At 37.6% G+C, this 14,309-nt stretch overlaps 1 protein-coding gene across 2 annotated transcripts in view; it reads left to right on the top strand.

Annotated features, from left to right (window-relative positions):
• Window positions 1–14,309, top strand: part of GUCY1A2 (guanylate cyclase 1 soluble subunit alpha 2) — a 426,619-nt gene that overhangs the window by 307,047 nt on the left and 105,263 nt on the right. Inside the window, exon 8 of one of the 2 annotated variants that reach the window (XM_060157938.1) lies at window positions 6,384–6,419. The exons of the other annotated variant lie outside the window; for it this stretch is intronic. Within the exon in view, the coding sequence (XP_060013921.1) occupies window positions 6,384–6,419 (36 nt within the window). The remainder of the gene's footprint in view (window positions 1–6,383; window positions 6,420–14,309) is intronic. 2 annotated transcript variants of the gene reach the window in all.

Genomic DNA, 14,309 nt, shown 5'->3' on the forward strand with positions numbered 1-14,309 from the left:
TTGCCTCCAATTTTTATACTCTGAAGTTTTAACATAATAATTTAACCACCCACCTTACCATCAAAATCAAAAAAAAAAAATTTAACTACTTTAATATATTTTATTTCTTCATTTTATTTGGAGGAAATGAGAGTTTAAGAATCTGGGAAATTCTACCAAGCCTCTCTAAGCTTTGGTTGACTCTTCTACCATCAGCTATTGTGTTTAAGGATATCACTGCCACAAGAATCCACAGCACTGCTGTTTTAATTCTAATATTCTAATAAAGGACTATTAGAATATTAACATTCTAATAAAAGGCTACTGTTAAAGTTTAAGGGTAAGTGAACAAGTAAGGGGATGCTGGTGTATGCAACCCTTCCTGGGAACAACCACCCCAACCCTAGCACTTTTGTAAACTTCTCTCATGGGAAAGATAACACATGTGCACACACACACACACACACACCACTAAATCTACAGGTCATCTATCAGTATTAAGATCTCACAACATCCCAGTTCTAATTGATTATTTTCCAGTTGCTGGAGGAAAACATCAAAACCAATCAAACAAAAAAACAAACAAAAAAAAACAAAGGTTTGGTAGCAGGGTTGTTATGAAACTCAAGTCCCACTGCTTGCCACTGGAAAATCAACACATGAGAAAGGCAAATGATGAGGAAAGTTGCTTTTAATCAGAATGCCAAAATCTGGGGTGATGGTGGATTCAGTGTCCCCCAAAAACCATCTCTGAAGATTCTGCTTGGCCATGAAAGTTTTTAAAGGGAAAAAGGGAAGTAATCTCCATTAATCACTGAGATAGGGGGTCATAGTTGTCACCACCCCCCACTGCGTGCAGGCTTCTAGATTTATAGTCATCTTTATTTAGATGCTATCTTGTTCACACAGTTTTTTTCATGAGAGTACTGAAGGGGAAACTAGGGAAGAGATCTGGTCATTTGTTATTTACTTATTCTTCATTTCTACTTCTTTGATCTACAGAAAAAAACAAACAGGTTAAGCAAGATATTGTATGATCAGAAGATCTGGAAAGTGTGCTAAGGCCAAAGATCAGTAGAGCATGGGGGTACCGGATTTAAAATTTAGTTATGTCGACTGAAAAAAAATGCGCAATATGGGAGTTGTGAGTTAAGCTTTATTTGGGGCAAAATGAGGACTACAGCCCAGGAGACAGCATTTCAGATAGTTCTGAGAAACTGCTCCATAGACGTAGGGGGGAAGGTCAGTATATATGTGATTTTGGTAAAGGGGGAGTACATGCAATCAAGCACACATTTTTGCAGAAGGTTGCTGCTAGTCTTGTGGAGGTTACTGCTGTTCACGAAGAGCAGATGTCACCATGAAAGATTTTAGTGCTTTTCTAGATAAGAGGAGATACAAGAATTGGGCTCATAAAGTCTTCTCCTGAAAATATCTAACTATCTGAAGGCCTATTCTGCCAGTTTCCCCAGAGCACAGAGTACCTCATTCCTGATCTCTACCCTGAACTCCTTTCAGGGGATGTTGAAGTTGCCGTTGCAACAGTTCATAATGTAATCCTTGTAGAGGTAAATGGCAAGTGCCAATTTGTAGTTGGCAGTTACAATGTAGCTTTGCTTAAACTGACAAGAAAAGGAGTTTCCTGCTGAGTGTGGTTTCCTGCAAAGAGCTACTTACAGGGGAAAGAAAAACCAAAAAACCACGAAGTCATAGCCTTTCTTTTTGCCATATATTGCTGTATGTCTTCTACAACTGGATTCACAGGTGTTTCTAATAAGCACCTTTAGTGTTAATCCTTTGGTAGTTGGCTTCTCCACATTACAATGGATCTTGTAGGATAGCAGTCTTAAAACTTATCTCATGTGATGTTACATGGGTGTCATATGAAATGAAATTTTGGTGATAAAGTAACTTTGGGAAGTGCCTACTACATGAGGATTTGCAAAGCACTTTTAAGATTCTGAAAAGTCTCAAGGTTAAAAAATTCATTCAATTTTTTAACCCAGTATTTCCCAGTATATTATATCGTAAAACTTTTTCTGGTCTTTGAAAGACAGTGATTATTTATTTGCACAACTCAGTTTGAAAAGAGGATTCTAACTAGAGTGCCATTTAGTTACTTCCTAGGTGCCCAAACATTCTTTTTTTCTATGATGCTTTCTTTTCCTTCTAAGTTCCCTTGGAAAACTCTCTCATCTCTTCAGACAACAAACCTTCCTTTTCTGGATAATTTTGTAGTAGGGAATAACAAATCTGGCTCCATGTTTGATGTGTTTCTTTTACTTTATCCTTTGTATTCTATTGCTTCTGCTACAAGTTAATCACTGAAAGGATGTTGCCTATAGCTTAAAGTATACATAATGGCCTACCTCCTGGAACCCTGCCCCCCATGCCTCACTGTTAAACTAAAACCTTTGTTTAGTCACAGGAAACATCCTGACCCAGCCCACCTGGCTACAGGAAAGAGGAAATTAACACATCCCCTCCCAGAGTCTGGCTGAAATCAGGAAATGTTTGCAACAAGTTATGACCTTTTTACTTTACCTCCACACCTCTTTGTTCTGTAAAAGAAACTAGCATTCAGAGCCTGGCAAGATGGTTCTCTGGGACATTAGTCTGCCATCCTCTTGGACTCTCTGCTCTCTGAATAAAGTTGTTATCCCTTGTCTCCCAATTCACTGGCCTGCTGTGAGGTAAGAAGTATGATCTTGGACTCAGTAACAATTTCTTTATTCCACCACCAACCTTAATTTCAGTGATGTTAGCTATAACCACAGAATAACGTCTGTTTGTATATGCAAATTTTAAAATGTCACAGTATTGATTCTTGAGTCTTATCTTTTATTTACTTTGACATATCAATGTGTCTATTCAAGTTCCAGAGAGGTGAACTTCCTCTCTTCTTTCTGTTACCGAAATATCGGTTTCCCTGTGCATTGATGCCAAACAGAAATACAGAGACAGATTTTGGAGGAAGAGAGAGATGGGTTTATTTTTCTGCCAGGCAGAAGGGAAGACACAGCAAGCTAGTGCCTCAAGAACTGTGCCCCTCTCCTTCGGGAATAGGAGAAGATTTTATGTCCGGGGTATATGATAAGGATCAAAGTAGTGAAGGTCTTGCATTCTTCTTCCTGCATTATTTCAAGACAGTCATATTGGCCAGTGACCTCTTTTCTGAAATGCAAATGCTACAAAGGGTGATTTTCTACAAGGGAGGGCAGGATGTAATTCACATAGTGTTAAAGAGTAATCAGTTAGCTTTGTGAAGTAAAAATCTAGTTACAGATTAGTAACAGTTTAAAAAAAGAAAAAACTAGGCGTGATTAACTCTTTCAGGCCAGGTTATGTTTCTTCTCTAGCCTGTTCACTGTTCCCTTTATTCTCCTTGTTCTCAGGAGAGGGAAAACTTCACTCCTATTTTAGCTGCAAAAATTTCCCACTGCTAGTTCATTCCCTCCATATCAACAGAGGAAGGGAAATGGGAGTCATTCTTGTCTGGCTGAGGACAAAACTTCAGCTTTGCTCCACTTGACAGACACCAGCTGTCCGGCCCAGTGGCCCATCTATCTCCTATTTCATTTCCCACCTCCATCCAGCAGTGTTTGGATAGGTGTTACAGCTGAATAGACTTGGGTACTGGAAGACTGAGGAGTTTCACTTAGAAGGAGAAAATATAGAGATACATTTTGGTTATTACCTTACTTCCCTGATAATAAGCTTCATTCATTCATTAAAACATCATCATTAGTTTTATTAGTAGGAGTGCTAGCCGTTTGTTGAGTGTCTACTCCATTCCAAGCATTATGTTAGAGCATATGTCAATGTTAATTATTTTAGTTCTCACAGCAATCCCCAAAAATATGCCTTGCTTTCCTCACTTTATAAATAAAATAGGCTCAGGTAAAGGAAGTGAATTGCCCCAGTCACAGGGTAATATATGGCAAAGCCAGAAATCAAACCTAGGTGATTTTAGCACAAAGCTTTTTTCCCCCACTATGACCTGCTGCTCTCAATACTGATCATCTTTTAGGAGCAAGGTGCTCCCAGATTTCAGTGGCTTTCACTCATGGCTTCTACTTTATCAGTTCTGTGCCCGAACCTTTAGTCAGAGAGAAATTACTTTTATTCATGAATCTTAACACTGTAGCTATAGATGGAAACTCACCATGTGCTTCCATCATTATCTCTCTAACAGATATTGATAATGACTGTCAAAATAATTGAAAATATACAATCTTGAAAACAAAGTCCTAATAAAAATGGTATAAATTGAAGTTACATTAAATAGTAAGCATATTTGCTAGCCCCAAAATATACCCTTATGGCTGTAATCAGTGCAGAACCACGGTAGGATTTAAGGAATGCTTGAAGAATTTATTGGCAAGCGACAGAATGTGTTACCCAGGTGTAAGATGTCACAATGGCCATAAAGGGCCATAGTTGCAAATATAGTTTATTCTGAGAACAGCTGTGTTGCATATTAAGATAGTAATTACATATGGTTAGTAATTATTTATTGGGTATCTATTGTGTACAGATGGGTGAGTAGTTAAGAAGGAAGTATCCATTAGCTTTTGTTGCTATGGAATAAACACTGATTAATGTTCATGCCATATCATAAAAATAATTTTAATATTAAAATCTCAATGCACTGAAATAGTGATATGTAGCAACAAATGGTAATTACAATAAATATTTGATAGGATTTTATTGTTTAAAAATGAGATGCAATTTAATGAGAGATATACTACACAGTGTATTAAAATGGCTAATAAATGTTTTTTAGAAGGTGAAAAACAATTATACAAAACACTTCTCACTTCTTTTTAAGAGAGGGAAAGAGCATGTGTGTGTGTGTGTGTGTGTGTGTGTGTGTGTGTGTGTGTACATTTCCCAAGAATTGTTGTGATGTTTAGTAAGAGTCTTTTAAGTACAGGTGTCATTAAATAAAAATACAAGAGCTAAATAATTTTCAATATGAATATTGTATTCTAGTAACTTCTGGTCACACTTACCATGAGCTATTTAAAAGGGGTAAAGCTATGCCAAATAATTCAATCCTTCCTTTCCTTTTTAATATATTCTATTAACTCAGTGAATTTGACTCATTTTTCTCTCTCCTTAATCTAGCAATTTTTTATTCTTTTTCTTAATTATTAACAGTGTTTTATTAGCATTTTAAATAATTTCATGCAAAGCAATTTACACTCAAGAGCTTAAGAAAAATCCAAAATATTTAGTTAGACAACATTTTTGGAAATGTTAAAGTGGAAGCATGATTTAAAATGTAACAATTTAAGGACAAAGAGAAGTCATTCATTATTCACTTTTGACAATATAAGTGCCTATTGAAATATGGTTTTTGATGAAGTATATAATTAGCTACTTTTCCATGGACATAAAATGAGTTCTGCCCCTATGCCCCACCACATCATTCTGTGATGGCAAGTTACAATTTTCAAATGTTAGGGAAGTCCTAGCCTCTCTTTTCACTTATTCATATGGGTTCTTGGTTTCTCTTCAAACATCTCCTAAAACAAGTTCATTGTATGACATGACAAAGAAATCTTCCTGCTCATTACCTTTCATAATCATGTCTTTCAAAAAATCCTAAGAAAATGTAAGATCAAAGGATAAGTATGGGGAAAGTGTACAAGATAAGGTTAAATTGTTCAAGTCAACAGTTCTGATAATTTTTTTTAAAAAAAAACATTTATTTTCATGAGCACACAGGAACATATTTGTTAAATGGAAATTTCCAAGGGGTCTCACATACTCCTCAACTTCCTTGTTTCCAGTATTCTTTTCAATTCTGAGTGATAGCAAACTGTATTTCTTTCACTTAATGCAGTAATGGATGGAAGATAGGTATACTAATAATTTAATAATGATGTATATTGTACATCCATGGTTTTCTTGTTTGTTTTTTGTGGTACGTGGGCCTCTCACTGCTGTGGCCTCTCCCGTTGCGGAGCAACAGGCTCCGGACGCGCAGGCCCAGCGGCCATGGCTCACGGGCACAGCCACTCCGCGGCACGTGGGATCCTCCTGGACCGGGGCATGAACCCGTGTCCCCTGCATCGGCAGACGGACTCTCAACCACTGCGCCACCATGGAAGCCCTGTTAGTTTATTTCTAACCTAGTTTCTAAATTAGAACATGATTGGGGTGGATTCTTAAACTAGGGACTTACAAACTAGGTAAGCTTTTATTTTCAGAATGGTATGTTAAACTCTGGATTTTTGTATCTGACTCTGCTCACGTTCATAAATTTAATTCATTTTGACAAACGTTTGCTGAATGCCTAAAATAGTGAAGTACACTATTCTAGGAATTAGATTCTCCATTCAATATTCTGGCATATGCTATATTATGTGAAAAACTAAAGATTAAATATATAATAGTAATGACTATCCCTGACCTCAATGGCTCACAAACTAGTGGGGGAAACAGACATACAAACACATGATTATATGTAAGTGTTGACTGAAAAAAAATGCACAACCTAAAAGCTGAGAATTGTGTTTTACTTGGCAGACTTTCTGAGGACTTCAAGTCCAGGAGGCAGCCTCTGAGAATATTTCTGAGGGACTGCTCCAAAGAGACGAGGGAGGAGCCAGGATATATCAGAGTTTTTGCATCAAAGACCAGGTAGTTGGAACATCAAAAGATAACTGTTAAATATTTTTAAATCTCGTTAAGAAATTTAGCATTTTTCTGTATATGGAAAGATGCAAGGGTCTGGGCTCATTGAAATCATTCCTTTGATATGCACCTTGGCACCCTAGATGGGGCAGTATCCTGTTCTGTACCATTCTGAGTCCCCTCAGGGTGCATCACTGAGGGTAGCTGCAGTGGCTGAGGACTGGGCAGCTGGCAGCCCATTTGTCTCCACCCTCCATCTCCATTCCCTCAGTGCTCACTATCAGGGTGGGTGTGGTGGCTTGATACCTACAACATGCTTTGTTTACTGATATGGCAGTCCACATTTTTCATTCATATATGTGAAAAATAAGTATATTGAGAACATATGAAAGATTGAGGGGGACCCAACACAAGTAATCATGAAAAACACCAGCTTATTATTAATACAGAGTAAATGGAGGGTAATGAAGGACAAAAAGTGAGACAGAAACCACATCATGGAATGCTTTGTGGTCAGGTTAAAGAATATGACTTTTTTCAATTGGATGTCAGGTTAAAGAATATGACATTTTTCAATCAGGGAAAAGACCACTCTGGTAGATTTGTGGAATATGAATTTGAAGGGACAAGGTCAGGAACAGAAAGATCAATTTGGAGGTTATTTTGGGGAGTCCTGTAAGAGACAATGCTAGCCTGAACTAAGGGAGCAGTATTAGGGGAGTTGGAGAAGGGTTCAAAAATACATATGAATCTGAATTGACAGAAATTATTATTTGATTAGATGAGGTACACAAAGGGACAAAAGACTGCTTCCAGGATCCTAGCGTGGGTGGGAGCAAGTGAGCAGTGTGATACTGTGACATTAACATGGACCTTTCAAAGATCAAAGGAACATACTTTTGTTTACTTTTATTTACTTTTTTTGTGTACTTTTATTTACTACTTCTTATTATTAAAACCTAAGAAAAACTGTTAGGTTAACAGACAAATAGACAAATAGAACAGACAAATAGAAAACAAAACCAAAATTGGATCTTCATGAAAAGAGCACTCTGAAGTTCAGACTAGCTTAAATATCTCTTTACCTATTAAGAATTCATCCATTTGAAATTCTGTGTGCCTTTTTTTTTTCTGCATTTATTGTTTGATTTTGTTGAATATATTTCAGTAACAATATGAACTGTGATGAAATAACACAAATGACACTCAGTGAAAGACAGTAATTACTAAGTAAGTAATACTAAGTAGATATAGTAGAGTCATTTCTTTTTATCAAATGATAAATCTATTAGTCTGACAGAAGAAAAATGAGCAGCCTTGTTACAATTCAAGTGTCATAATTTTATTCACACTTGTTCACTTAGCGATATGCACTATGTACAAATGAATATTATTCAAATTCATGAAACAATTGTCTAGATTATGAACTAAAAGGATTCAGTGCACTTGATTGTGACATTTTATTTAATGGTAAAATCTATCATGTTTGCAGTAATTGCTTGTGTCTGTAAAATGAGGAGAGGTTACATGTATGTGTTGTCATTATCACCATCGTAAAATTTTTTCTAAATATCTATATGTAGGTGGTGCTAGAAGTACCACTGTTTTGTTAAAAGCACTATATTTCTTTCCTTCAGAGTAATTTGACAATGGTACAAAACTAATCACCTTTAATTTTGGTTCCTCAAATCCTCCTATTTCTAATACTTTCTCTGTTTTTACTAACAAACACCATATCTGAGTCTTTGAAGCTCAATTTCTATAAATATTTTCTATTTTTCTTTTCTTCTCCCACTATAAACAATGCCCTGCCAATCTTTTTAGTGCACTGCCTTTTGATTAATAAAATTAAGTTCTCCCCCATCATGTTCAAGCTCCTGAGCTGCACTGTTCTATATGGTAGCACCAAGCCACATGTTGCGAATGAGCACATTAGATGTACCTATTCCAAACTGAGATGTGCTGTAAATGAAAAATACACACCAGATTTCAAAACGCTTTCTATGAAATAAGGCATATAAAAATCTCAATAGAGAATTTTGCAGAACCAAGATGGTGGAGTAGAAGGACATGCTCTCACTCCCTCTTTTGAGAACACCAGAATCACAGGTAGCTGCTGGACAATCATCGACAGGAAGACACTGGAACTCACCAGAAAAGATACCCCACATCCAAAGACAAAGGAGAAGCCACAGTGAGATGGTAGGAGGGACATAATCACAGCAAAATCTAATCCCATAACTGCTGGGTGGGAGACTCACAGACTGGAGAACACTTACACCACAGAAGTTGACCCATTGTAGTGAAGGTTCTGAGCCCCACGTCAGGCTTCCCTACCTTGGGGTCCAGCAATGGGAGGAGGAATTCCTAGAGAATCAGACTTTGAAGCCTAGTGGGATTTGATTGCAGGAATTCAACAGGACTGAGGGAAAGAGAGACTCCACTCTTGGAGGGCACACACAAGGTAGTGTGTGCAGTGGGACTGAGGGGATGGAGCAGTGACCCCAGGGGAGACTGAATCAGACCTACCTGCTAGTGTTGGAGGGTCTCCTGCAGAGGCAGGGGGTGGCTGTGGCTCACCGTGGGGACAAGGACACTGGCAGCAGAAGTTCTGGGAAGTACTCTTTGATGTGAGCCCTCCCAGAGTCTGCCATTAGCCCCAACAAAGAGCAAAGGTAGGATCCAGTGTTGGGTTGCCTGAGGCCAAACAACCAACAGGGAGAGAACCCAGCCCCACTCATCAGCAGTCAAGCAGACTAAAGTTTTACTGAGCTCTGCCCAACAGAGCAACAGACAGCTCTACCCACCACCACTCCCTGCCATCAGGAAACCAGCACAAGCCTCTTAGATAGCCTCATCCACCAGAGGGCAGACAGCAGAAGCAAGAAGAACTACAATCCTGCAGCCTGTAGAACAAAAACCAGATTCACAGAAAGATAGGCAAGATGAAAAGGCAGAGGGCTATGTAAAGGTGAAGGAAAAAGATAAAACCCCAGAAAGACAACTAAATGAAGTGGAGATAGGCAACCTTCCAGAAAATGAATTCAGAATAATGATAGTGAAGATGATCTAGGACCTCGGAAAAAGAATGGAGGCAAAGATCGAGAAGATGCAAGAAATGTTTAACAAAGACCTAGAAGAATTAAAGAACAAACAAACAGAGATGAACAATACAATAACTGAAATGAAATCTACACTAGAAAGAATCAATAGCACAATAACTGAGGCAGAAGAACGGATAAGTGACCTAGAAGACAGAATGGTGGAATTCACTGCTGCAGAACAGAATAAAGAAAAAACAATGAAAAGAAATGAAGAAAGCCTAAGAGACCTCTGGGACAACATTAAACGCAACAACATTCACACTATAGGGGTCCCAGAAGGCGAAGAGAGAGAGAAAGGACCAAAGAAAATATTTGCAGAGATTAGAGTTGAAAACTTTCCTAACATGGGTAAGGAAATAGCCACCCAAGTCCAGGAAGTGCAGCGAGTCCCATACAGGATAAACCCAAGGAGAAACACACCGAGATACATAGTAATAAAATTGGCAAAAATTAAAGACAAAGAAAAATTATTGAAAGCAGCAAAGGAAGAACAACAACATACAAGGGAACTCCCATAGGTTAAGAGCTGATTTCTCAGCAGAAACTCTACAAGCCAGAAGGGAGTGGCATGATATAAAGAGATGAAAGGGAAGAAAGGGATGAAAGGGAACCTACAACCAAGATTACTCTACCCAGCAAGGATATCATTCAGATTCGATGGAGAAAGAAAAAGCTTTACAGACAAGCAAAAGTTAAGAGAATTCAGCACCACAAAACCAGGTGTACAAAAAATCCTAAAGGAACTTCTCTAAGTGGAAAACACAAGAGAAGAAAAGGACCTACAAAAACAAACCCAAAATAATTAAGAAAATAGTCATAAGAACATACATATCTATAATTATCTTAAATGTGAATGAATTAAATGCTCCAACCAAAAGACACAGGCTTGCTGAATGGATACAAAAACAAGACCCATATATATGCTGTCTACAAGAGACCCACTTCAGACCTAGGGACACATACAGACTAAAAGTGAGGGGATGGAAAAAGATATTCCATGCAAATGGAAATCAAAAGAAAGCTGGAGTAGCTATACTCATATCAGATAAAATAGACTTTAAAATAAATAATGTTACAAGAGGCAAGGAAGGACACTGCATAATGATCAAGGGAACAATCCAAGAAGAAGATATAACAATTATAAATATATATACACCCAACAGAGGAGCACCTCAATATATAAGGTAACTGCTAACAGCTATAAAAGAGGAAATAGATGGTAACACAATAATAGTGGGGGACTTTAACACCCCACTTACACCAATGGACAGATCATCAAAAATGAAAATAAATAAGGAAACAGAAGCTTTAAATGACACAATAGATCAGATACGTTTAATTGATATTTTTAGGACATTCCATCCAAACACAGTAGATTACACTTTCTTCTCAAATGTACCCGGAACATTCTCCAGGAGAGATTACATCTTGGGTCACAAATCAAGCCTCAGTAAATTTAAGAAAATTGAAATCATATCAACATCTTTTCTATCCTCAATGTTATGAGATTAGAAATGAATTACAGGGGAAAAATGTAAAAAACACAAAAACATGGAGGCTGAACACTACGTTACTAAATAACCAAGAGATCACTGAAGAAATCAAAGAGGAAATCAGAAAATGCCTAGAGACAAATGACAATGAAAACACGACAGTCCAAAACCTATGGGATCCAGCAAAAGCAGTTCTAAGAGGGAAGTTTATAGCAATACAATCCTACCTTAAGAAACAGGAAACATCTCGAATAAACAACCTAACCTTGCACCTAAAGCAATTAGAGAAAGAAGAACAAAAAAACCCAAAGTAAGCAGAAGGAAAGAAGTCATAAAAATCGGATAAGAAATAAATGAAAAACAAATGAAGGAAACGATAGTAAAGATCAATAAAACTAAAAGCTGGTTCTCTGAGAAGATAAACAAAATTGATAAACCATTAGCCAGACTTATCAAGAAAATGATGGAGAGGACTCAAATCAATTAAATTAGAAATGAAAAAGGAGAAGTTACAACAGACACTGCTGAAATAGAAAGCATCAGAAGAGACTACTACCAGCAACTCTATGCCAATAAAATGGACAACCTGGAAGAAATGGACAAATTCTTAGAAAGGTATAACCTTCCAAGACTGAACCAAGAAGAAATAGAAAATATGAACAGACCAATCACAAGTAATTAAGTTGAAACTGTGATTAAAAATCTTCCAACAAGGGCTTCCCTGGTGGGGCAGTGGTTGAGAGTCTGCCTGCTGATGCAGGGGACACAGGTTCATGCCCCAGTCCAGGAAGATCCCACATACCGCGGAGTGGCTAGGCCCGTGAGCCATGGCCTGAGCATCCGGAGCCAGTGCTCTGCAACGGGAGAGGCCACAACAGTGAGAGGCCCATGTACCGCAAAAAAAAAAAAAAAAAATCTTCCAACAAACAAATATCCAGGGCCAGATGGTTTCACAGGTAAATTCTATCAAACATTTAGAGAAGAGCTCACACCCATTCTTCTCAAACTCTTCCAAAAAATTGCGGAGGCAGGGACACTCCCAAACTCAGTCTATGAGGCCACCATCACCCTGATACCAAAACCAGACAAAGAGACTACAAAAAAAGAAAATTTCAGACCAATATCACTGATGAATATAGATGCAAAAATCCTGAACGAAACACTAGCAAACAGAATCCAACAGCACATTAAAAGGATCATACACCATGATCACATGGGATTTACCCAGGGATGCAAGGATTTTTCAATATATGCAAATCAATCAATGTGATACACCATATTAGCAAACTGAAGGATAAAAACCATATGATCATCTCAATAGATGCAGAAAAAGCTTTTGACAAAATTCAACACCGATTAATGAATAAAAACTCTCCAGAAAGGGGGCATAGAGGGAACCTACCTCAACATAATAAAGGCTGTATATGACAAACCCACAGCAAGCATCATTCTCAATGGTGAAAAACTGAAAACATTTCCTCTAAGAACAGGAATGAGACAAGGAAGTCCACTCTCACCACTATTATTCAACATAGTTTTGGAAGTCCTAGCCACAACAATCAAAGAAGAAAAAGAAATAAAAGAATACAAATTGGAAAAGAAGAAAGAAAACTGTCACTCTTTGCAGATGACATGATACTATATGTAACAGAATCCTAAAGATACCACCAGAAAACTACTAGAGCTAATCAATGAATTTGGTAAACTTGCAGGATACAAAATTAATGCACAGAAATCTCTTGCATTCCTATACACTAATGAACAAAAATCTGAAAGAGAAATTAAGGAAACACTCCCATTTACCACTGCAACACAAATAATAAAATACCTAGGAATAAACCTACATAGGAAGACAAAAGACCTGTATGCAGAAAACTATGACACTGATGAAAAAAATTAAAGATGATACAAACAGGTGGAGAGATATACCATGTTCTTGGATTGGAAGAATCAATATTGTGAACATGACTATACTACCCAAAGCAGTCTACAGATTCAATGCAATCCCTATCAAATTTCCAATGGCATTTTTTACAGAGCTAGAACAAAAAATCTTAAAATTTGTGTGGAGACCCAAAAGACAGCAAATAGCCAAAGCAGTCTTGAGGGAAAAAATGGAGCTGGAGGAATCAGACTTCCTGACTTCAGACTATACAACAAAACTACAGTAATGAAGACAATATGGTACTGGCACAAAAAACAGAAACATAGATCAATGGCGCAAGATAGAAAGCCCAGAGGTAAACACACTCACCAATGGTCAACTAATCTGTGACAAAGGAGGCAAGCATATACAAGGGAGAACAGGCAGTCTCTTCAATAAGTGGTGCTGGGAAAACTGCACGGCTACACGTAAAAGAATGAAATTAGAACAGTCCCTAACACCACACACAAAAATAAACTCAAAATGGATTAGAGATCTAAATGTAAGACCGGGCACTATAAAACTCTTAGAGGAAAACATAGGAAGAACACTCTGGCATAAATCACAGCAAGATCATTTTGATCCACCTCCTAGAGTAATGGAAATAAAAACAAAAATAAACAAATGGGATCTAACGAAACTTAAAAGCTTTTGCACAGCAAAGGAAACCATAAACAAGATGGAAGACAACCCTCAGAATGAGAGAAAATATTTGCAAACAAATCAACGGACAGAGGATTAATCTCCAAAATATATAAACAGTTCATGCAGCTCAATATTTTAAAAAACCAGCACCCCAATCCAAAAATGGGCAGAAAACCTAAATAGACATTTCTCCAAAGAAGACATACAGATGGCCAAGAAGCACATGAAAAGTTGCTCAACATCACTAATTATTAGAGAAATGCAAATCAAAACTACAATGAGATATCACCTCACACCAGTTAGAATGGGCTTCAACAGAAAATCTACAAACAACCAATTCTGGAGAGGGTGTGGAGAAAAGGGAACACTCTTGCACTGTTGATGGGAATGTAAACTGATACAGCCACTACAGAGAACTGTATGGAGTTTCCTTAAAAAACTAAAAATAGAATTACCATATGATCGAGCAATCCCACTACTGGGCATATACCCAGAGAAAACCACAATTGCAAAAGACAC

The sequence above is a fragment of the Lagenorhynchus albirostris genome, chromosome 9 (genome assembly GCF_949774975.1).
Source record: "Lagenorhynchus albirostris chromosome 9, mLagAlb1.1, whole genome shotgun sequence".
NCBI lineage: Eukaryota > Metazoa > Chordata > Mammalia > Artiodactyla > Delphinidae > Lagenorhynchus > Lagenorhynchus albirostris.